The 25,264-nt window shown below is 41.7% G+C and overlaps 1 protein-coding gene across 1 annotated transcript; it reads right to left on the bottom strand.

Annotated features, from left to right (window-relative positions):
• Positions 1-23,979: 23,979 nt before the first annotated feature.
• On the bottom strand, positions 23,980-24,342 carry LOC138877729 (uncharacterized). The gene has a single exon (XM_070157360.1). The coding sequence runs from the start codon at positions 24,340-24,342 to the stop codon at positions 23,980-23,982; it is 363 nt and encodes a 120-aa protein (XP_070013461.1).
• Positions 24,343-25,264: the final 922 nt, after the last annotated feature.

Genomic DNA, 25,264 nt, shown 5'->3' with positions numbered 1-25,264 from the left:
TGCATATGTTCTACTTTGTGCTCACCTAGATATCCTGCTTTAGGATCCTTTGAAATATCTGAAATCTTACTATTTGGAGATATGCTATTGTCTGCTTGTGTGAGGAGGTAAAAATGAGCCTTTAATTGCCCCTTTATGTGAATGTCCTATTTGTTTTTGCTTGTCGCTTAAATTTTCTCCTTTTAAGCACTTTAGGAGAGTCTAGAACTGCCTTAATTAGAGGTCCTAAACACCTCCAGGGCCACAAGGAGGGGACGGGTAATGCACGCATAGAGTATGTTTCATTAGCATTGCTTACATAACCACTAAGAGGAGGGAAATTGGGTAGTAAAGGATATGATGACCTGTGCACTAATGCTATGTGTAGCACCCCAACTTGGGGACGATTAACAAGTATTGTACATAATTGATTCTGTAAGCTAAAAAACCTAGGACCCCCCCTTTTACTCCCTGTTTTAAATATAATATCAAGTTGTCTAATTTGCTTTATCTGTTTATAAGACTAATTCACATTATTTGAGTTCGGTCGGGACCCACCGTTGTGGACCGCGAGGGGTGTCTAACACCTTCCCCTCAAGGTTATTTCGAGCCCTTACTCAATCTCTGGTAATACAAACCGATTTTTATGAGTTACTTGCTTTAGGTGCCCTAACGCACCTTAAATATGTTAGGTGGCGACTCTTCAAATCTCATACCCAATTCCCAAAAGGAAATGAGTTGTTCCCAATGAATGTCGAAACCTGGACTCCGCGAGAAAAAAATGGGGCGCGATAGCGATTATGGCCCTCGAGCTAGATTGCCCTCGAACCAATTGAGTATGCTATTGAGCTGTATGAATTGAACAACATAGCTTAAGAGAAAATGTAATGTATTGCTTTGTTATGCGTGAATATAATGATTACAAAATTATTAGGACCCCCTTTATATAGTAGAGGAATTCTACTTATGGTACAATTCTAAATACGAAGGAAAATCCCATGATTGGCTAAATAACCGGTCCTGACTCGATACGTGCCAAGAATTCCGCCACGATCCTTGCCCGATCACAAATTTCTCGGCTTTTTGTTATTCGACTTAGCTGGCTTCCTTCGATCTCGCTCGATCTCTTTTCCGCTTTGGTCTCGATTACGACTGTTTTCGATCTTGATCAGTCATTGATTCACGAGCTTAGCAATCCATCTCCGTACCATGGTTTGATATAATGCGAGGACAGGCCTTGGTCTGCCACCCCAATTTCGGTTAGCCATACAAAATTAGAGAAGCCCGATTTTGACCGTATACAGATATTCCCCTCATTTTTTGGAGTGTAATGACAAGAAACGAATTGAGTCTTCGAACTTCCCCTCGGTTTACCATGATGTAAGAATTATGACGCAAACGGCGAAGGTAATCGAAACGTCTCGTCGGTACAGTTTCCCAGGCATTTAATGCGAGCCAGTTGACGGTCGGCCACTACTGGACTTGAACCGTCATCTTAAATGTATAAGTATATCTTTCTTCATTTTTCAAACTTTACTTACAAATCTTCTTCTCCAAAATCCTTTGCCTTCCTTAGAGTTTTGTGTTTTCAAATATTTGAGTTTCTTTACTTGTTTCATCGCAAGATACTAAACGTTCCTCCTGTATTTCATTCTTCCCCATTTGCAAAAATAGCCAAGACTTTAAAAACCGTCCATCACAAAGAAACTGCTTCTTCATCAAGACCTACCGGCGCCGGAGCCTCCCCTAAAGGACTTCGTTCTGACAAAGTGCCTCACTACTGCCAATTTTAAGGTGGAGAATACACCCTTGACACAGGGTCGATGTGAACCAATATTGAAATACATATGTACTATTACCGATGATCTCCTCAAGAAGGTGAAAGAGGAGTTCAACTGGGTAGGCAAAGATGTAGTAGTTCCTACCCCTGAAGATTCTATCACCACTCATGTGAAGAGGTATATAAGTGTCTATACTTACCCCTTCACGATAGGTCCCTTATACCCAATCATCGTCGCCTTCTACAAGAGGTACGATGTTAATCTTGGCCAAATCCAACCATCATTCTGGAGGATCATGATCCTCCTCCAATTTTTTGAAAATAAGATCGAGGGACATCCTTTTAGCCTCGATCATCTTATGCATCTCTATAGCCCCCGACTTTATCGAGGAGGCTTGATCAAGATTTACCATCGAGCCACCAAACCCCCATTCTCGAGCATAGATGAGACTCGAGACTAAGGTTGGATGGGTCGATTTGTTCGAATAAAGGCTTCGGACCTAATCCTTGCCGAGGACATGCCGTTTCCTGAAAAATGGAACATGAATCGTAAGTGTTGCTTCACCTTGAATACATAATCTTGACGTTTTGCTTCCCATCTTCTTTCCTTTTTTTTGTTGCAGTTGTGGCCTACGTGCTGGAAGTAATTCCCAATCTTAGGCAATGGGTCGAGGGCTTAGTGTCGCAGAAGTCTTACTTCGAGTACGCTTGGATGGAGTTATCAAAGGGTCAATGGGAGGCCCATAAACATGGTAATATTCTTTGCCTAGTACGGTTTCCATTCATGCTTTGCATTGAGCTTACTAGTCTTTTTCCTTTTATAAGTCTCAGAAAGGATGTAGCGATGAGGCCTCCATCTATTGAAGAAGAGGCTCTCCTCTCATCATCTGCCCCGAAGCATACCAAAGAGAATAAAAAAAAAAGAGGCTCCAAGCTCTCCAGGCCCGAAAAATAAAAGACCGGCTAGAAGGACCCGTAAGCCTAAGGGGAACGTCATCCGTGTAACTTTGGAGTTTGTTCAATAGCTAAGGGATGAGGCCGAAGATGATAAAAAAGAAGACTCTGGACTGGTGACTCGTACGCTGGTACCGAGATTCAAGGAACCCCGAACTAGCGGGAGCCGAAACTACTTTGCCCCGACCTGATGAGCCCGAGCCAAAAAAAAACTGAAGATGCTCCACCTCGAGGTGGGAAGGCTACCGAGGAGGCATTCAATGTTGGTGTAGAAATCGGGCTCGAGGCTTTCGAAAATGGAGGCGATGCCTCGAAAGACCCACTTGGGGCAATAGAAATCGGGGACTCCCCTTCGTTCCCTTTAGTTTTCGATTTGATGATACGCGACGCTCAGGCCGCGGAGACTTGTCACGGGGAAGGAGCCTATGGAAAGGAAGATATTTTCGTGGTTATTTACAGAGGTAGAATATGTCACCGGTCTGAGTGACCTAGAGGTTTCGAAGAAAAGCTCGGGCAAGTCTTCCTCGAGTCTTAAACTGACCGATCAATTCTTGGCCCCTAGTGTCAACCTGGGGCATAAGCGGTCAATCATCATTTCGGTCCCGGAGGATGCTAAGGTATTTTCCTCCCCCGCGGGAGTGACTAGCTATCTCTGATGCTTGGTCACCAAGGAATACCAAGCCAAGATGGATGAAGTGGAGGTTGCTTGTTTGTTCAACGAGGCCCAACATGCTCTGAATCGGGTAAGTTCGAGGGCAATCCTATTATCTCTTTAAAACATTGACTTGTAGATAGTCTTTACATTTTCTTTTTCACTTGCAGGCTTTGGTGTTGCATCACGAGGCCTTTCTTTGAGTCCGAGAGGAGCACAAGGCAAAGGTTCAGGGCCTCACTGAGAAATGTGATACCTACAAGCTCCTCAATGAGAAGCTTCAGGCAGATCGAGATGAGCATACCGAGATGAGACCGAGCAGTTATTCTGAGTGCTTCATGATAGCGAAGATGAGTTGGAGATAACAACTAATAATCTGATTGTGTAGGTTCGATAGAGGCTTGAACAGATCAAAGACCTCCAGAGACAAATAGATGCAATAGGAGCCGAGGCCAAGAGGTTCAAATAGTGCATGGACATATTAGCTTCACAAAAGGAGGTCGTCCAAGCAGAGCTGGAGTCAGCCAAGTCTCAGCTTCGGGCTGTAAGGGAGAATGCCTCGGTTCAAGCAAAGAAAATCAAGGAGCTTTAGTCCAACTTAGCCAATTTGGCCAAAGAGCTCGAGGTGGCCAACTCAGAGGCGGCCGCGACTAATAATAAGGCCCAGGCTAGTGTGACTTAATTCAAGTTCGATGTTGAAGCCACCCTAGCGTTGGCCAAAGACATGCTGGATCATGCGAAGTGTCAAGCTCGAAGGGAGGCCCTCGAGGGAGCCCAAGATCAAAGCTTCGATATATCTGCTAAAATCGAGATTGCCAGCAGAGGAAACGAAGGCTCGAGAAGAAGCCTTTTCTTGAGGAGGAATCCGAGAGTTTGAGAAGACTCTGAGGTCGAAGACGCTTCCTCCGACAAGGATCATGCTTCTTAGGCTTAGTGATTATTTTTTTTCCATTGAGGCCGACCGACCTTTGTAAAAAATTCTTGATCGGTCCGTATGGCCCTTGTAAAAAGATTTTGATGAATATATGAAACTTCTTCCCTTCCATGGCTTATGAATCTGTTGTCTTTTTTGTTATTTCATGTAAGGGACAAAATGCCTTAGCATAAAATCATGAATTTATGTTTGAGGGTCCAAGGTTTGGGGATGGTAAGGGCCGATAATAAGCCTTGCCTTCGACCTTTTCTAATCGATGGACCCCGAATGATAGGTCAAACTTGAGTTTATGTAGCCCTTAAGCGTAATGATCGGACATGCTTGAACACGGAATTAGTAGCCCTTAGGCTTTCTAGTCGAGTGAAAAGGATCTCTCGAACTCGAAGTGGAAGTAGCCCTTAGGCCTTTGTATATTTTGTATTTGGCCAATATGGACTTTGTAAAATGAACGTTTAATCTACACACACACACACACACACACACACACACACACATATATATATATATATATATATATATAAGGCTTTTCTACCCTTTTCGACTTTCAAAGTTTTCCCTTTGTTTATCATTTATGTTCACAAAAGTTGTAATGCCTTAGCATGAAGTAAGGAACTGTTCGAGAGTTCAAACAATTTTGTACTCATTAGAGTTTTTGAGGCTTGATATTATCGAAGCTTTTTATGATTTTGCCCGGGGCAGCCCTTTTGACCGGTTTATGAAAGAATTTGAAGGCCTCTTTTGTTACGGAATTCGGACATCTCCGAACTGTGTTAATTTGACCGTAGCCTCCTTAGTTCGGGATTTTCCCCTTGGGCTTATTTTCCCGTTTTACTTCGAGCTTGCCCGAAGTGTCAGTCCCCGAGTGGGGTGGCCATTGCCTATAAAGATAGAGAGTTGCCTAAAAGATCTTATGATCTCAAAGTTTTAATAATTTGATCTCGTTTATTTTTCGGATGATAGTTCCCGAGCGTGAAGTTAATTATCTGAACTCTGGTTATGATGGACCCTTAAGCATGTTTACATAATAGATCGAGAGTGTGAAATTGTAAAGCATAAATTTTTTTCTAAGGTGTGAGATGTTGGCAAGAAAAATACTTCTCTTTATAATTGACTATACACGCGTACATGTTCTGTGCCAGGGATCGAGCAAACTACGCGGGCGCGGTTCGCTTGACCGTTTGGCCGAATTTTCCTATCGAGACCCTAATTCCATGAAGTAATTTCCTCGCAACAAAGTTGACATTCAAGGGTAATGCCCCCAGTATTTGAGGTTGATTGTAAAGAAGCCTCGGATACTATTGAATTGTTCTAAGTTAGCACGATCAATGGTTGCCTCATTAAAAACCTCATCGAAAAACCCATTTGGGACAAAATCGGTCTAAGGGAAAAAAGTGTAATGCGTGATTTCAGACCTAAAGACTTCGTGTTGAGGAGTCAATTGTTATTTCAGATTGAACACCTGCAAGAGTTAGTTTAAAATAACAAAAAAATGGAAGGGGTCGTACCTTAGCAGTAGAACCATTTTAGATGCAATACATTCCAATTTTCCGATAGCTGTTCGCCGTTCATTGTGCCAAGCTTGTAAGATTCTTTTCCGATGATTTCGAGAACCTGGTATGGTCCTTCCCAGTTCAGACCCAATTTCCCTTCATTTAGATTTCGGGTGTTGAGGGTGACTTTTCTTAGCACCAAGTCCTCGATGTTAAAATGTCAAAGATTGGGTCTTCGATTGTAGTACCTTTCGATCCGCTGTTTTTGGGTGGCTAATCGGATGAGGGCATCTTCACGTCTTTCGTCCAACAATTCTAGGCTCGTATTCATGGCCTCGTTATTTGACTCATTTGTTGCATACCAAAATCTGATGCTAGGTTCTCCGACTTCAACTGGGATTAGAGCTTCGATGCCATAAACTAATGAGAACGGTGTTGCTCCGCTACTGGATTTTGATGTTGTGCGGTACGCCCATAGAACCTTGGGTAGTATCTCTCTCCACTTACCTTTGGCATCAGTCAATATCTTCTTAAGGTTCTGAATGATGGTTTTATTGGTCGATTCGGCTTGTCCATTCCCGTTAGGAAGATACAGTGTCAATAGGATTCTTTTGATCTTGTGATCCTCGAGAAATTTAGTCACTTTGCCACCGATGAATTGCTTTCCACTATCACATACGATATCGAAGGACATCCCCAATCAACGTATGATGTGGATCCCAAATGAAGTCTATGACTTCTTTTTCTCTAACTTTCTCGAAAGCCTGTGCTTCAACCCACTTAGAAAAGTAGTCAGTTATAAATAAAATAAATTGAGCTTTACCTGGTCCCGATAGAAGAGGACCGGCGATGTCCATTCCCCATTTCATAAACGGCCACGGGGATAAGACCGAATGGAGCTACTCTTCGGGCTGGTGAATCATTGGCGCATAACTTTGGCATTTGTCGCATTTTCGAACGAACTCCTTTGTGTCCTTATCCATATCGGTCCAGTAGTACCCCACCCTGATTACCATGTGGACTAACAATTCGGCACTGGGATGATTTCCACACGTACCTTTGTGAGCTTCCCGTAGGATGTAGTCGGTATCTCCTGGTCCCAAACATATTTCCAACGGTCTATCGAACATTATTCTAAATAGCGTTCCGTCTTCAGACAAAGTGAACTGTGCTGCCTTTGTGTGCAGAGCTCTCGACTCCTTTAGATCTGATGGGAGCTTCCCGTTCTTTAAGTACTCTATGTACTTGTTTCTCCAATTCCAAGTTTAACTCATGGAGTTTATTTCGGCGTGGCCTTCTTCGATCACCGATCTCATGAGTTGTACGATAGTCCCCGAGTTGAGCTTGCCGTCTTCGACCGATGAACCTAGATTAGCAAGAGCATCGTCCTCATTGTTCTATTCTCGAGGTACATGTTGCAAGGTCCATTCCTTAAATCGATGTAGAGTCATCTGTAGTTTATCCAAGTACCTCTGCATTCGGTCTTCTCGGACTTCAGAAGTCCTGTTAACTTGGTTTACCACGAGAAGGGAATCATACTTGGCCTCTATGACCTTCGCTCCCAAACTTTTAGCTAGTTCGAGACCTGCAATCATGGCCTCATATTCAGCCTCATTGTAAGTCAATTTTGTAGTGCTGATAGACTGTCCAACTATATTACCCGTGGGCGATTTCTGCACGATGCCTAGTCCGGACCCTTTCACATTTGAAGCACCGTCCGTAAAGAGGGTCCAAACTCTCGAAGATGTACCCCATTTCATCAGTAGTTTTTTTTCAACCTCGGGTACAAGGACCGACGCGAAGTCAGCCACGAAGTTTGCCAAGATTTGAGACTTGATGGCGGTTCGGGGTCGATACTCAATATCGTACCCACTGATTTTGACGGCCCATTTGGCCAATCGACCCGAAAGTTTGGTTTGTGCAAAATATTTCGAAGAGGATAAGTTATCACAACACATATTGGATGGCATTGGAAATATGATTTTAGTTTCCTAGAGCTGCTTATTAAAGCAAGCGTTAATTTTTCTAAGTGCGGATATCTAGTTTCGGCCTCACCTAAGGTCCGACCTAGACAGGGAATTGCTAACCTTGTTCCTCTCGGGCCAGGACTCCACTTACCGCTATCTCCGAGACTTCCAAGTACAAGTAAAGTTGTTCGGCCGCTTTCAGGGTATCAAGTAGCGACGGGCTTGATAAATACTGCTGCAGTTCCTCCAAGGCCTGCTGGCATTCCAGAGCTCTTCTTCTTAAGCAGTGAGAAAAATTGGTAACTCCTATCTGAGGATCTCGAAATGAATTGCCCTAGGGCGGCTATGCGCCCTGTTAGCCTCCACACGGCCTTTACATTGTCTACGACTGTGATATCCTCGATAGCTTTAATTTTATCGTGGTTGATCTCGATCCCCTAATTAGACACCATGAAGCCAAGAAACTTGCCCGAGCTAACTTCGAACGTGCACTTTTCTGGGTTGAGCTTCATATTGTACTTCCTTAATATATCGAAAGTCTCTTGCAAATGCTTTAAATGGTCCTCTGTTCGCAGGGACTTAACTAGCATGTTATCAATATAAACTTCCATATATTCCCCTATTTGTTCTTAGTGTTGATACCCAATTTTTCCCTCATATATTTTATAAATATGCACACACACTTTTAAAATATTGTACATGGATTTGCAAACATACACAAGTATTTTTACAATTTTTCAAAATTCTTTAAAGGCCCTAAATCCATTTATTTCTGTATTTTTAATTACATAAATGTTCAAAACTATTCCTTATATTATTTTATGATGATTTAATCCTGTAAATTCATCATTTATATTCATATGAGTGTTCAAACACTTTAATTGCATTTTTTGTAATTACATTTTGCATGTTTAAGACTATAATTGAATATTTTTCAAATATAGCCCCTACATAGGCATAACTACATTATCTATACAGAAATTGACCTTTTATAATTTAATAATATTGAATAACTATTCTAAACCACCGTCATGCTTGAAGACCATTTTTTATCATTCTATTAGCTATTTTTGAAATTATTGTAATTATAAAATGAGTATTTAAATAACAACCCCTAATTTACCTCCAAAATCGGACCCCCCCAATCCAATTTATTAAACCCAAGCCCAATTTAAAATAACCCCAACCCAATTAAACCTACCTGACTCAGTAACTCCGTTTAATCGTGATCGTTGATCTTTTAGATCAACGGTCCACGATTAAACTTACCATATTAATCCCAAACAACCCCCTAAACCCCCTCATTTCTTTTATTTCCGCCGCCCTTCGTTCCCTCATCTCTCAACCCTCTCTCAACCTAACCCTAAAACCTAGCCGCCGTCACTTGCAAAACTCCCCGTCCATGGGGTTTCTCTATATTTTCCGGCACTCGCCGACCTGCTACATCTTTTGATTGTTCGACTTCGTTGATCTATGAGAGAATCTCAAAGAGATTCAACCTGGTTTTGCTTGAAACTTTTTCACAGGCCTGTCTATGGCCATTTTCGTTTGTGAGTGTTGTTTTCTTCCTATTTTTGGTTCGAATCTATGGGTTTAGACTGATTTCTTTTCATCTCTGTCATTTCCAAAAACCCTAGTCTTATGACTACTTGGGTCTATTCAGATCCTTGTAGATCTGAAATGTTCTGAGTATTATTTGATATTTTTCTACGAAAAAACTTTCTATTTCTCTTATCATTATTTGATTTAAGTGATTTCTAAGAACTAGGGTTCGTCCTAAGTTCTCTTCAAATGATTTTCAAACTTTCAAGTGTTGAATCTAACTATTCTTTACTGGTTTGATTAGTTTTTGTGTATATGCTTAAACTCTAGGTCTTTCTATTTCCGGCACTAGTTATTTTAGTGATTTTTCCCGTTATTTGTTTATTTCTGTCAATCCAATATACCGATTGATTTTTATTTGGGATTCGAATCATATTTTTCTGTTAAGATCAGTATCTCTCTGTGATTTTTACCTATTTCCTTATTTGTAACTTTAATTAGTAATACTTGCCTTATTTGAAACTATAATTCTGACTTAGGGATTTGATTGATTCCTACATGGTATGAGAATGATTTCTTGCCTTATTTGAGCCTTAGTTTTGTATCGTTAATTGGCTCTTCTCATTCTAAGGGGTTTCTTCCGGATTCTTCTATAAGAATTGACTCGCTAATTGGCTGATTGATTTATTTGATTACCCTTATTTTATGAACTATGATTCACTCTTTACCTTATTTGTTTTTACCTCACTAAGTGCTATATATACTTTCATTCTGATTCTTCTAAGGACACGAGCACAGCTCAGACACACACACACACAAAAACTTTGCTCTCACTAAAACCTTTCTGCTACTTGTGTTCACTACATTGTCTAGCCGGCTGAAAGCCAAGGCTAGATCACTGAATTATGCACACTTTCACCTTCTGTTTTGCTATCTTTTACTGGTATGTTTCCATTCTTAATGCCATTCATTATGTTATGAAGCTTAAACCTATGTGTTTTCTTGTCTGTTGCTTTAATTCTGTTGAATCCATGACTTTTCTGTATTTCAATTAGCATGACTACTTTTGCCTTTCCTATTTATGGACATCAATTAGTCTGGCTACTTTTGTGTAATTGAACCTATGTCTTCCTTGATCCCAGTCAATATGACTACTTCTGTATTTAGCTCTGTGTCTTTCCTGTCTATTGCTTTAAATCAGCATGATTACTTCTGTTGTTATGTCCTATCCAGTATTGAGTAAGCTGGTTGTTAAGTTTATGTGCTTTCTATTTTTTTGGCTTCTGATCAGCATGTCTATCCCCTATTGAGTGTTATGGAATCTGGCTGTCAAGCTGCTTTGTATTAACTGGCATGCTTTCCTTCCTGACCTATTTCATGTGTTCCTGACTAATGACTTCTATATTCCCAATCCTTACTACTCTTCTTTGTATAGCTTTCTATTTATTATTGTTCTATTCCCAGCATGCTATGTGCCCCACCTAATGATAACTAATGGATTGAGTTGAATCTAGGCAATCTGAAGCTTGTTTGAAATGGTTGTGAGCCTGTTTTGTCCTTTGTTTGATTGTTTCAATGCAGAGGGCTGCAATGACTCTGTTTACTCCTGTTTCACTTTCACTCCTGTTTCACTTCTACTCTTGTTTCACTTCTAAACTATTTTACTTCCAAATTGTTTTCTTAAAACTATTTCTATTTTTCAAGCACTATTTTCAACTCCTACTCTTAGAATATCTAGGGTCCTGCCCCTCCAGTGTGAGCACTGGCTAGGAGTCTATGAGACTCCTCCGAACTCTGACACACTGGGGCTGGATCTTCCACACTTATGTACAAAACTATTTTCTTTAAATGGTTTCTGGTGTGAGCATTGCCCGGGGTCTTTGAGGCCCTTGGGAACTTTGACACACCAGAATACCATGTGGTATACTATGAGATGCTGACATAATTTAGATTTGGTCGAAGGCCTGGTCTCCCAGGTTTTTATTTGGCCTATCTAGGCTCCCTATAGTATAGTGATTTCATTTCTTATTATTTACATTTGGCGTGTAATAATAACTCTTGTACAAAAGATATTGGGGATGTTAGTAAAACAGGGGGGACTTTTATATATCTTTTGTGGGAATCAGCTAGAAACCATGCTCCTAGGACCGTTATGATTGTCTACAGGCATTAGAAACCATGCTCATAGGACTTTATGATTATCTACATGAATTAGAAGCCATGCTTACATGATTCTTATGTGCATTAGAAAACATGTTTATAGGCTCATTATATTATTTGTTCTAAATTTCCATTCTAAAAGAATTCTACATTCTCACACTTGCATTAAAAATCTGGTACTTAGGTCATTTATCAATAGTGCCTTAATAATCATGTTCACAAACTTTTCTATGTGCATTAGAGATCATGTTTCTAGGATTTTTACTGCACTCGCTTAAATACCACGCCTATAGTTTAATCACATAAAAATCAGTTTTGTCACCTAACCATCATGCCTATAAGGAATAAGCATAAAAACAATCTCAACACTTAGACATTATACTCGTAGAGATAAAATGTAAAACCAGTTTTGTAACGCCTGTTATCATTCTTCAGCACCTAGACAACATATAGGTCCAATAAATAAAAATCTGTCTGCCAATTACTGATTCAGAATTAAGGTCTTTATTAATGTCTAGATGACATGTTACTATTGATTCACGCCGAGGCAAGTCTATAGGTAATCAAAGTCTAATAAACTGTGAAACTATGCTTTACTTACTTATGACTGCCCAGATTTAACAGGTTTTAAAATCGTAGGCAAACTGATCAGGTCTTTAACGCTTTGCCTTAACTCAATGCTGCATATTTTCTGTTTGTCATGCTTACCTAGATACCTGTTTTAGGACCTCTCTGAAATATCTGAAATCTGTTGTTTGAGACATGAACTTGCTTGCTTTATTTGTGGAGGTAAAATGTGAGCCTTTTAACTGTTCTATCCTTGGTTCAGTCCTACGTGTTTTGTTTGTCGCCTAGACTTTTCTCCTTTTAATTACTATAGGAGAGTCTAGATCCACCTTAACTAGAAGTCCTAAATACCTCCGGGACTATATAAGTAAAAGGACGGGTAGTACACGCGTAGGATACATATTAAGGTTGCTAGAACGCTTTAGGCTATGACCAAGGGGAGAGAAATTGGGTAGTAAAGGATATGATGACCAGTGCATTAATTCCATGTGTAACCCCTCTAGTGGAGGAAGACTTACCGGGTATTGTACAGATGTGATCCTATAGGCTAACAAACCTAGGACTTCCCTCACCTTATTTACATATGTGTGCTTAGACTGCCTATCTGTTAAATTTCCTTTATTTCATATGTGTGCTTAGACTGCCTATCTGTTAAATGACTAAATCACATAATTTGAGTTCGGTCGGTGTTTGACCAAAAAATATTGAAACCTTTTTTATTAAATCAATTAATGAAGATGAAGAGGTAAATCTCAGCCAAGTATAATAAAATCTAGATTAAATGATGCAAGAGTTGTTTTTTTGTATTCACTTTCCGATCCCCTTCTACCAAATATTCTGCCCCTATTTATAAGGGACAATCCCCTTTTAAACCCTAAAAAGGCATAAAATGAAGAATATTCGAATAGTATATTCCTAATGACTCCTACTACGCTTACTCTACTGCAGATGTCGTACGTTCGCTAACCACTGTCGTTCGTCACTCTTTATAACGACCAAAAGACGTGACATCGTAAGGCTCTCATTCCTCGCTGTACTCGGTAGTGGTCGTGGTCATCCAAATTTGGACCTATACAGTTAGTCCCTCTGTTTGTCGAGGTTGCGGATCGATGCGTCCTTGATAAGCGGACATCGCCTATACCTGCGAAGAAATTTCGCTTGTGAATCGTAGCGGTTTGGCCAACAACTGAAGAGTAGTGCACTTTATGATACCCTGGATGGTGTGTCTTATTGGGAAATGATTTCACTTCCACGTGCATCATCATTACGCGTCTTCCCGAGACAGAGACTGATGGTTTTGTCACTCCAATTTTGGTGCCATTGGTAGCCTTCCGCTTCGATTTTGTGCTACCCACCCCTATAAAGAGGTGAAGGGTTTGTTTTTTCAAAAATTCTTGGCTATTTATTCTTTGGTTATTCCTTCTCGTATCCTCAGCTTTTGTTCTTGCGATTTCTTTGCTTCCTCTCTTCCATTCGCCGTTCTTGATTTTTTTTATTATTAACATGACTTTTGCCATAGATATGCCTAGAACACATCGGTCACGTGAGGGGATTTCTGATGCCAACCCGTTGTCCATGGCTCTTCTTTCTGGTGGAGAGGACATGACGGTGGAGGAATGGGACAGTTTTCCCACCGTGGACGAGCTACTACTGAGACATCCCATATCTTGAAGTGACTTCCTTAAAGAACTTGCTCCTACTCCCGCTCCGAAAGTATCTGAAACTGAGCAGGCCCATTTAGATGCCCTCCATACTAAGTACAACATTCCCCCCTCATGTGGAGATGATTCCGGCGGGGAGGGACTTCGTGGAGGTCCGTAGACCGGGGTATTGTGCTTTTTATGAATACTCTTTTATGATTGATCATTCCTTCCCCCTTCTCCCGTTAGCAGAAGAATTCTGTCGGTTTTATCAGGTTTTCCCGGTGCAGCTTTCTCTGTACACGTACAAAATATTTTTGGTGTTGACAAAATATGTGGAGTTGGTGAGTTGCGAAGTTGACATTCACCGCCTTTTGCACTTGTTTTCCCTAGTTTTCACAGGGGTACTGTGGTGCATTTGAGGCACCATGGGACCAAAGGGCTGGTGGTTGGAACTGATGACCGGGCGAGCTATTAATTTTGGCACAAGTATTTCTTTGTCATAACTGAACACATCGTGTCGGACCCCGCTGGATTCCCAAAGCAGTGGAATGATAATCGTAGGTGTCGTAACATGTTTACTCTCCCTTTTTTGTTCAATTTAGTATTTATCTGCGGCTTTCTTTTGCAGCTGTGGGGCGTACACCCCGTCCCATTGCCGGTATAAGGGACTGCGTAGCCCATTTACTGCATCACACAGTGGAGACTCGAGACTGGCCCGCTTTTGTGAAATGTTTTGGGCTGAAGGTCTCATCTGGTAAGTGTTTTCCTCTGTACCGCTCTTCGGCTATCTTCCATTGTCTATTGATACGACTCTTTGTGATAACAGGTCGTGGAGCTTTTAGGTGGAGGGACCCAGTCTCTATATTTCGCCAGGCCATCGCCTCGGTGGGAATGCAGTTTACTTTGGAGGAGTCCATCTGAGAGGGTCGTGCTTATCCAGTACAGGTGAGAGACCCCTCTCGAGATATGGTTGTGAGGGAAGAGATCTCCTATTTACCGGTCTATCACTTTGTGGATGAGTCCTCTAATGGGGATGAACCTTCATTAAGAAAAAAAAGGCGGGTAGAGCTCGGGAAAGACGTGGGTGTTGATACTAGTAAGAGTGGGACAGGGTGCGTCGGAGATGGAACCTGTGCCCGCATTTATGGTGGACGCCATCTTGGTGGGGAGGTCTCCCTAAATAGAAAGAGTATACCAAGGAGGGGAGTCTGTGCGCTCCGCTGAAGGTGGCACATTATCTGCTGTCGGAGGGGGCTTACGCGCCGAGGGTGACGACTCGGGTTTGAATATCGACCCAGGGGATGTTCACGAATTTTTGGAGCGTCACACTCGAGTAGAGGTCAGAATAGAGGGTTCTGATCGACACATAGTTGTCCTTGGGGACTACGACTTACTGTCGGACTGTGATAAGGTGGCATCTGTTTTTGCCCCTTTGTGTGCTCCCGAGAACGAGGAACTTAGAGCGATGAGTGATCGTAGTTTTCACGGAGCATTTTCGGCATGGCTCTATAGGTAAATGCCTCTATTTTCTTTTCGTTTTTGGATCTGTTTTACTATTCTTGGCCCATCCTTTTGTTTAACTTTGTTTTTCATATTAGACCCTCATTATGGAGATTGAGCGTGAGCGTCGGGAAAGGAGGAGAATGACCGTCTATGGGAAGATGCCCTCCAAGTATCAAGAATACCGCACCAAGCATCGTGCGATGGCCGACATTTTCACTAAGGATCACTACTTTCAGTTGTTCCGCGATGTGCTTAAGCAGAGGGAGGATCAATTAGTGCGTAAGGTCGAAGAACTGAAAGAGCGATACGAGGACCTTATGAAGGCCATTGCCTATTGTAGTGAGCTTGAGGCAACCCTTAAGGTCAGGGAAGATGAGCTTGAGCTAAATAAGGGAGTGATGGCCGAAAATGCCAACCTCCAAGCAAAGGTAGCCAATTTAACTACCAAACTGAACATGAAGGTAGTAGAGGTCGTTGACCTTAAGGGTGAATTGAGGGTAACTGCTGATGGATTGACCCACACCGAAAGGGATAGGGAAACAACCCCCTCTGAGGTAGTAGCTTTAGAAGACGCCCTCCATGTTTGTAGCGGGACAAGGAGTTGGAGGCGTCTGCGCATAAGGTAGCGGGACTTGAGGGGCGTATTCAAGGTTTAGAGGCGGAATTGTCCGCGTTAAATGAGCAGGTAGCTTCTTTGAAAATGGAGGACGTGCGACGTTAGTCGTAGCCCTCTACATCCCATGCTTCGGTTGATCCTGTCGTGCCTCGCCATTTGTATGAGTTGTAGGTTCATGATGAAGCCCGACTCGATGTGTATAAGGATCTTTATACTGACGGGAGGGCGTCTGAGACAGATCTCCGGGATATGCGTGCCAAGGCCCGTGCAGCTCGTGAGGCATGTGGGTATGACCCCATCACGCTTGGCGGGGATGATATTGAATCTGGTGATGCGAACAAACTTGCCTCCGATTCTTGGTACGAGGAGGTGTATGCCACAAGGAATGATGCAACATAGTATTCGGTTGTATTTACTTTTGCTTCGCCATTTTTGTGAGGGCATATTTGAGCCCTTTGTAAAAACAAATACTTGTAATATATTTGTTGTAATGAAAATTGTTTTGGTCGTGTACCTCTGAGTTGCTGTTTCTTTTTTCCGGTTGTTCTGACGATGGCTTCTACCGCAGTCATGTTATTCCGAATCTTTGTTGAAATGTTAAACCTGTTGTGTTGAGTTTAATTGAACTCTTTTCGTTAGCGATGACCTTGGTCATAGGGGTATTACTTTCAAGCTAGTGCCAAAGTAGTATCCCGTTGTAGTTTACCAATGTCAAACTCTTTCCTTCGATGATGGCCTTAGCCATTGGGATGTTACTTTCGAGCTGGTGCCGAAGTAGTATCCCGTCATGGTTCGAATGAAGTTGAACTCTTTTCTTTAATGATAGCCTTAGTCATTGGGATGTTACTTTCGAGATGGTGCTGAAGTAGTATCCCGTCGTGGTTCGAGTGAAGTCAAACTCTTTTCTTTGACGATGGCCTTAGCCATTGGGATGTTACTTTCGAGCTGGTGCCGAAGTAGTATCTCATCGTGGTTCGAGTGAAGTCGAACTCTTTTCTTTGACGATAGACTTAGCCATTGGGATGTTCTTTCGAGCTGGTGCCGAACTAGTATCCCGTCTTGGTTCGAGTGAAGTCGAACTATTTTCTTTGACGATGGCCTTAGCCATTTGGATGTTACTTTCGAGACTGGTGCCGAAGTAGTATCCCGTCATGAGGGTGGCATTCTATTTTATTCATTGGGGTGTTGTATATGTCGGTTTTATTCATACATTGTGTCACACCTCCTTTTTCACCTACACCCCCGTAAAGGGGCGTAAAGGGAGTTTTTTCAATTAAAGGACAATCGAAATGAGATTTATTTATTTAATTAAGAGTCGCCACTTGGGAGATTTATGGTGTCCCAAGTCACCGGTTGAATCCCGAATCGAGGAAAAGATTGACTTTGTATTACAGTCCGCGAACCAGAAATCCGGATAAGGAACTCTGTTAACCCGGGAGAAGGTGTTAGGCATTCCGAGTTCCGTGGTTCTAGCATGGTCGCTCAACTGTCATATTCGGCTTATCTATCTGATTTTAATACATGTTGAACCTATGTGCAAATTTTAACTTCAACCGCTTTTTATCTATTTTTTAAGGAAAATTGCAACGTCATTAAAACAAGTCTTGAACCATGTCATATAAATGCACCCGTGGTTTTTGACATATTTTAACATCGTTAAGATTTGGATTTGGGTCACATAAATGCTCACCCGAGTTTAGGAAGGTAGCATTATTAAAATACGCGCCTAAAGAGACTAGCGTGTTATTACTTTGGGGAAAAACCGTGAAATTCGCTAAACGGCCCGTCCCGAAATCTAAGTATTTTTATATATACATTTAATGAGGGCCCCGTAGTTTATTTGTTTGTTTAGCGAGGCTCATCTCATTTTTATTATTCAAAAGGCAAACCTAAAAGCTATGGTGATTTTCCTATTTCTACTTGTCTCTAATAATAAAAATAAAACCTAACTAATTATTATCTTTTAAGAAATACTACATCTAGATCTGCAAACTCCAAACAGTCTACGTGAAGGAATCATAATCCAGGCCCAGCACAAACTGGACCAATCGCAGACATGGGTCCAGGCCCCAAATGGATATGCATGTCAGACCCAGGCTTGGGCCATTTATTTCGGCCCTGAAACTTACACTTTATGCAAATGAGTTGTCGAGCCCCAGCCGTTAAATTAAACAATGCTTCAGTTCAATGTGCACACGTGTTCACTGAAAGTTTTAAACCATCAAGTTTAATGAACTAGCTCAACGAAACGAACAATTATTCTGATTCTTTACTCCAGCCCTTATGCTAACCAAAATTACCAACTCGAGTTCACGTATCTATCAGATTTAAAGCCGTTGTTCATGCTAGGAATTAACACGGACAATCATGGAAAAGCTTAACTTATTGAGGTGATAAGATATTATACCATGTTATTCGTACAATTAGTCATGTCTAATTTTATACCCGTTTGTGATCCCAGCACCCTAAATATGGAAGCTATAGTAATCGGCTATTACGATCCAGATTCACCTTCACATTAACGTCACAGTTAACTAAATTAACTATAGCAAATCTGAGTAACTCATACAGTCCAGTACAGATTCGTGGTCATATAATCAATAATCCAAAGTCTCTCTAGTTTAATTACAAGACAAGTTTCAGAAATTCTAATCGATACTAATGCGTGTTTTGAAATCTATAACTATATGCTATACTAATAGTGAAATACAGAAGCAAATTCATATGATAGCAATGCCTCGTCATTTGATTTCATAATCGTTTCAGATACATCGAATGAAACTTCAAGGCATTAGAGACAACAAGGTACCTGGAAATATAATCGAGTAGAAGGAAAAGTTAGCAACAGAAGAGCAGACAGCAGCAACCATCACAGTTCAAGACCAATTTTTTACCCAGAATCAACTCGACCACAGCCCAGAACAAGTTGTAAAACCAATAGCAACAACAAATACCAAAACTAACAGGCTCAATAGAGTTTAAATTAAACCAAAACTTAATTAGTAGACTACTGAACCACTTCAGCAATGAGAATCACTGTCCAGAATTCGAATTACACCTATGGATGCAATGAAACAATATATTTTTGGTTTTCTGTTCTTAAACTCTCCAGAACTCTAAACAAAACTGATTGCCTTGGCCTTTAAAATGCTGTCTAAGACTGCTTTTTTAAAAGAACTCTCAAAACTCCCTGAACTGATCCAAGACCCCTGAACAGTACTCACAGCTCACCGAGTGGTCAAGATTTCTAGGGGGAGGATTTGGCATTTTAGGCTCAATTGGATTCAATATGCCCAACTGCCTCAATCTGTGGAAAAGACTGGTATATGATTCCCCCAGTGGAGTAAAAGTCTTTTGCTTCTGTGACCTCTCATTCTTGAGGGCTTGGTTTGGTCGGAAACCTGTCCCGGGGGGATTTCTATAGGCCCTTGGGGGTGGATATGTGTTTTGTGAAGCTGGGTATGGATTTTGTAGAACCGGCGTACACCATTGTGCGTGTGCCGGGGTTTGGGTATAGGCTTGTGCATGATGGACGGAAAAATGGGGATCTGGCAGTGAGTAGTAGTGCTGTGGAGGGCTATATGAAGTGTGGGGGTAATTTTGGTGGTAGGATCGTGATTGGCTATAGTAGGGTGACGGGCCTCTAGATCCGAACCAGGCTCCGGACTCAACAGTCGTGACATCTTCTTTCTTTTTTTTCCCAAGCACACCCCCAGTGCCGCTTTGAATAGCCTGGGTGGTTGCCTTGATCGCTGAATAACTCATGATCTTGTTGGACTTAAGCCTCTCCTCGACCATGCCTCCCATTTTTACAACCTCATTAAAAGACTTGCCAATTGCGGACAACAAATGACCAAAGTAATTTGGCTCCAGAGCCTGCAAAAAGTAATCGACCATCTCACTCTCTTTCATTGGGTGATCTACCCTTGCTGCTTGCTTCCTCTAAAGCTTTCACTGTGCTTATTTTCCAGTTTGGTCAGGGACAGTCGGTCCGGAATGATCTCAAGATTATATTGAAAGTGACAAGAGAATGCTTGGGCCAAATCGTCCCATGTGTACCACCTGTTGTGATCTTGGTGGGTGTACTATTCCAATGCTGCTCCGCTCAAACTCTGACTGAAGTAAGCCATTAGAAATTCATCCTTTCCTTCGGCTCCCCTCATCTTACTGCAAAAACCTCTCAAATGAGCCACCGGATCACGTGTCCGTTGTACAAGTCGAATTTGGGCATTTTGAACCCTGCCGGTAGTTGTACATTTGGGAATAAACACAGATCTTTGTAAGCCACGCTTACTTGACCTCCTAGCCCTCTCATATCCCTGAAGGATTGTTCTATGCTTTTCATTTTTCTGAACATCTCTTCATGTTCGAGATTTTTGGCTGGTCTCTCAGCTTCTCTCGGGAGATCAGAACGTGGATCGTAGGGGTAGGTTTCAGGAGCTTTGAAGGTGGGTTCCGGGGGATAATACTGGTTATCCTGAGCTTGGAACACGGGTTCACTCAGGGATCTATGGAGTGTAGCTGGTGGAGATGTCACAAAGATAGGGGTGGCTGGCGAAGGAGGGCATGGAAACGATTTTGGTGGTGGAGCTTGCGACATATGAGAAGTAGTGCCATGGTAGTGTTGATAAATGGGAAAACCTGGATTGGTTGCGGGATGATCCTGAGACTGAGCTAATGGTGGGGTAAAAGCCGGGTTGGCTGGGTAAGACGGTGGTGATTGCCTTTGGGACCAGGTCTGGTACATTTCGGCCATCTGTTGCTTAAGCTTGAACATATCCTCTTTCATTTTATTGACGTCCAACTCCTCTACCTCAACACTAGTGTCGACCTCCGGTATGGACATGATTTCTGGTATTGGTCTCTTTGATCTGGTTTGGTAATGATAATGTACCAGTATCCTCTAAATAAACTAACTGCTTGAATTCTCTGGAAGTTGAAATACGAGTAAGAAGGAAAGGAATAGTCACCAGCAGCAGATAACACAACAACAACAAACAGTCATCCACGAACAACCCATTAACATATACAACAAACCCAGGTAAATTTGAAACCAGTCAAAACCAGGACACTCAAACTCAAACAGCTCCAACCACCTCGGAAATGAAATCAGAAAAAACACACTACTGACACTACACCCAAACTCATCTCAAGCTGTCTCAAAACCTTTGAAATCTTGATAGCAACAAGACTCAATCGAAAATCTACTCAAACTTTGACCAAAATTACTCAGCATGAAACTCTAGACCAATGTAACAGCATTTTTTATATGGAATAGTAGATCCTTTTAGGGTTAAATGCTATAACTTTTAAGAATATTATCTAAGACCTGGCCTGAATGGAACAGTAGAACCCAAGTGTGTATGCCTATATTCTCAGCCTGTTTTCAGCCTCAGAGACTCTGTTAACAATGCTCTTACAATAGTCTCCAAAAAAATATCCTCCCTCATTCTAAGGTCTGCCCTGTTTTTTATACCCTAAGACAGACCCCTTTTCCAGCCTGTTTTAACACTTAATTCATTAAGAAATGTGTTTCTTCCATCACATTCCCTGACAGCCACTACGAAGTGTCTAATTTCATTGTTTAATTCAAAGGTGTATGGGCAATGCTATATTTTAATCAATTCCTTTTAAACCTCCACATACCATTATGTTTTGTTTCCCACTAACTATTAGATTAATGGTTAATTAAGTACTTTACTGACAACCCACTAGCAAGACCATTTGCCAAACTTTTAAACCCCAAATTACCCCTGAAATTACTGTCCTAGTCCAATCCCCTGTACCTCATCAGCTATAACCAATTTCCTTAATCAAAATCAAACAGCAACTCAAACTACACAGATTAGATCAAATAGCAAACTGATATTAAACTGCTAAGATGCACATGTATATGGGAATAACTGACTACATTCACAATTCTAAACCAAACCTAGACAAAAATGAATGGAAACATTGTAATATCACGAATTCATATGCAACAAACTGATTGGCAACGGAGAGGAAAGAATCAAACATAACATAATAAGACAATTTGAACCAACAGTAATATCAAACGATCACAGTTTTATACAATCACTTACTGAATTTGCCTAACTCGAAATACTCAACAATGTAAAGAAGAAACTAATCCAAAGTGAAACCAAACAGACAGGGGTTCGAGCGATTTCAACTAAATCCAATTAACTATAAAATCCAATGAATACAGTGATGAAAATTTGGACCAGAAAAAGGTCCGAAAGAGGAGGGAAGAAGTAATTGACAAACATAGCAATGAAACCTAATTAGGCAAACAACAAACAACAATCAAAAAAGAAAAAGGAAAAGAGGAGAAATACCTCAAAATCAGAAACCAAATGAACTCCGTTCTCATTGACACTTCATCTTGAAATTTTGAAGCCAAAACGGACCTTAATCGAGTGTTATCGACTGAGAACACTCGACTAAAGTCGGTTAAGACCTAAAATTTTTAACTTCGTACACAGTCTGAAGTTTGGTTCTTCTAGGGTTTGCCTTCGATTTGAAATTCGAAAGGCTCTAACAAGATTCGGACAGAACCGGGGTGGGATTTGGGACGGGGGTAGCTAGGTGGTTCAATGGTGTAACTTTGGGACTGATTGGGTAGGTTTGAGGTTTGAGGTCTTGACTTCAATCTAAGATTCGAAGCAGTCGTCCACGATTCGAGGGTGATGGTTAGAGGGGTTAGGTTGGGGAGGTCGAGGGGAAGCTAGGGTGTGAACTGGTGGTCATTGGACGGATTAGGGTTTGGTTTGATTCTTCGATCTATGATTCGAAACGTCTGGTACTGATTCGAGGAAAACTGATTCGGGATTTGGAAAGAGGACGTCGTGGGGAGGCTGTGGTGTAATTTTGGGGCTGTTTGGACCACCGGAATCGCTGTGAGGCGATTTTCGGTGGGCGGAGGGCAGTGGTTGAAGGCGGAGGGTGTTGGGGCCTGTCTCTAGGTTAGAGATGAAGGCGAAGGAGAAGGGGGGTATGGCTTAGGGGGCGTGGGGTGAGGTTTTAAGAATATATAGTGGGGTGGGGATTTGATCTTGGCCGTTGGATCATTCACGATCAACGGCCTGAATTACTTCACTAATGAGAAACGACGTCGTTTGGTTTTGTGAGGGGATCGGGTTAGACCGGGTATAGGGAATGAGTCAAAAACGGGTTATGGGAGGGGTGATCTGGACCGTTCGATCAAAACAAATCAATGGCTTGGATCTATTGGCCAGATACGACGTCGTTTGGATATATCTGGAGACGGACTGGACCGTTTGATCGTATGAGATTGACGGTCCAGATTCACAATGCCCAAACGATGTCGTTCTGGGTTGGTCGTAGGTGGACTGGATTTGGGGTGGGTATTGGGCTGATTTTTTGGGTAAAAACTGGGCTGTGGCTAATTTGGCCCAATCCGGTTTCCATTTTGTTCCTTTTCCTTCTTTTCTTTTATTTCCTAATTAATAAAACTAAAATTCTAAATTTAATTATAAACCAAATTAAAAAATACTAATTAATTCCTAATAACATTTATCACACCATTAAATACCAACTAAAATAAAATCACACAATTGGAGATTAAATGCTAAAAAATGCCAAGTACATATTTTTTGTGATTTTCATTCTCGCAAATTCAAATATTGTTTAATTAATTCCTAATTGTAAAATTAACTCCTAAATGCACATGCAACACATATTTTTGTATTTTTCTTAATTAAAGTAAAAATAAACATGCACAGAGAAGTACAAATAAATCACAAGCAACACAAAACTATTTTATTTTGAATTTTTGGGAGTAGTTCTTATAGGGCAAAAATCACGTGCTCACATATTGGAGGCGCGTGTTGATTTCGTATACATAATGGAGTGATTTTATTCATATGTCGAAGATACATGTCGACTTTGCTCGTACATACAATGGAGATTCTTTATATCTAGTCCTTTCATTGCTCGGCCTGGAGATGTAATTAGTAGGTAGGGCAATGAACAATAATTTGAACCTCAAGATGTCCCCCTCGCCGCCTCATTAAAAACCTCATGAGAAAACCCGATTGGGACAAAACCTGGGTGGGGGAAAAAGAGTACGACTTTGGCGGCATCTCTTTTCAGGAGTGGAAGTACTTGAGGTGGGCGACATTCCAGTTATTTTGTAGTAGTTTTCCTTCCATTGTTTCTAATTGGAACGCTCATTTGCTTGCTACTGCTGTGATTTTATATGGCCCATCCCAGTTTTTTCCCAATTTCCCTTCATTCGGGTCTTTCGCTGCTTGTGTTTTGGATTTTAGAATGTAGTCCCCGACTCTGAGTGGTCGTACTTTGGCCTTCTTGTTATAGTAGCTTTCTGCTTGTTGTTTTTGGGCTATCATCCTTATGTGTGCCATATCCCTTCGTTCTTCGACCTCATCCAGGTCTTGTAATCTGCTTTCGTCGTTGCTTGGTCCAATCTCATTAGAGTATCTCAGGCTAGGTTCCCCGACTTCAACGGGTATAACTGCATCAGTGCCATAGACCAGTGAATACGGCGTCTCACCTGTGCTGGTTTTCGGCATTGTGCGGTAGGCCCATAACACCTCTAGTAGCAGTTCTGGCCATAGCCCTTTGGCGTCCTCGAGCTTTTTCTTTAATATGTTCAATATTGTTTTATTGGAGGATTCCGCTTGACCGTTGCCGGCAGGGTGATATGACATGGAGAGTATCCGCTTGATGTGCCATTTTTTGAAGAACTCAGTCGTCTTTTTTCCAATAAACTGGGGTCCGTTGTCACAACTGATTTCGTTGTGGATGCTGAAGCGACATATGATGTTTTTCCAGATGAACGCGATGACTTCTTGTTCGCGTATTTGAACGAACGCACCTGCTTCCACCCATCTGGAAAAGTAATCAGTTAAAACCAAAAGGAAGCATATCTTACCTCGCCCTGCTGGGAGGGGTCCGACGATATCCATCCCCTATTTTATAAATGGCCATGGAGAAGTGACGGAATGCAGGAGTTCCCCCGCCTGGTGTATCATATGGGCGTATTTTTGGCATTGCTTACATTTCTTGATGTAATCCGCGGCCTCTTTTTTCATAGTGTGCCAGTAGTATCCTGCACGAATAAGACATCTAACGAGGGCCTGGTTGCCTGTATGGGCACCGCAATGGCCTTCGTGTACCTCTTCGAGCACACGCCTTGTCTGATTTGGTCCAAGACATTTGGCCAAAGGACCGTCGAACGTCCTTTTGTAAAAGGTCGCGGTTTATGAGGCTGTACCTGGCCGCTTGTATTCGGAGCTTTTTGGCTTCTTTTTTATCTTGTGGGAGTGCTCCCTCCTGCAGATATGATATAACGTGATTGCGCCAGTCCCAAGTTAAATTTATAGAATGTACCTCGACTTGGTCTATTGATGAGTGGAGGAGGGTGACCACGTTCTCCTTGGTGATATTTTTAGTTGCTGCTGCCAGCTTGGCGAGACCATCTGCTTCGATGTT

This window comes from Nicotiana sylvestris, chromosome 9 (assembly GCF_000393655.2).
Source record: "Nicotiana sylvestris chromosome 9, ASM39365v2, whole genome shotgun sequence".
Classification (NCBI taxonomy): Eukaryota; Viridiplantae; Streptophyta; class Magnoliopsida; order Solanales; family Solanaceae; genus Nicotiana; species Nicotiana sylvestris.
This window is presented reverse-complemented; position numbering and strand designations above follow the sequence as displayed.

What these genes read in the sequence shown, in the direction of transcription:
- LOC138877729 (XM_070157360.1), bottom strand. Translation starts at nt 24,342, where the DNA reads ATGCCGAAAACCAGCACAGGTGAGACGCCGTATTCACTGGTCTATGGC.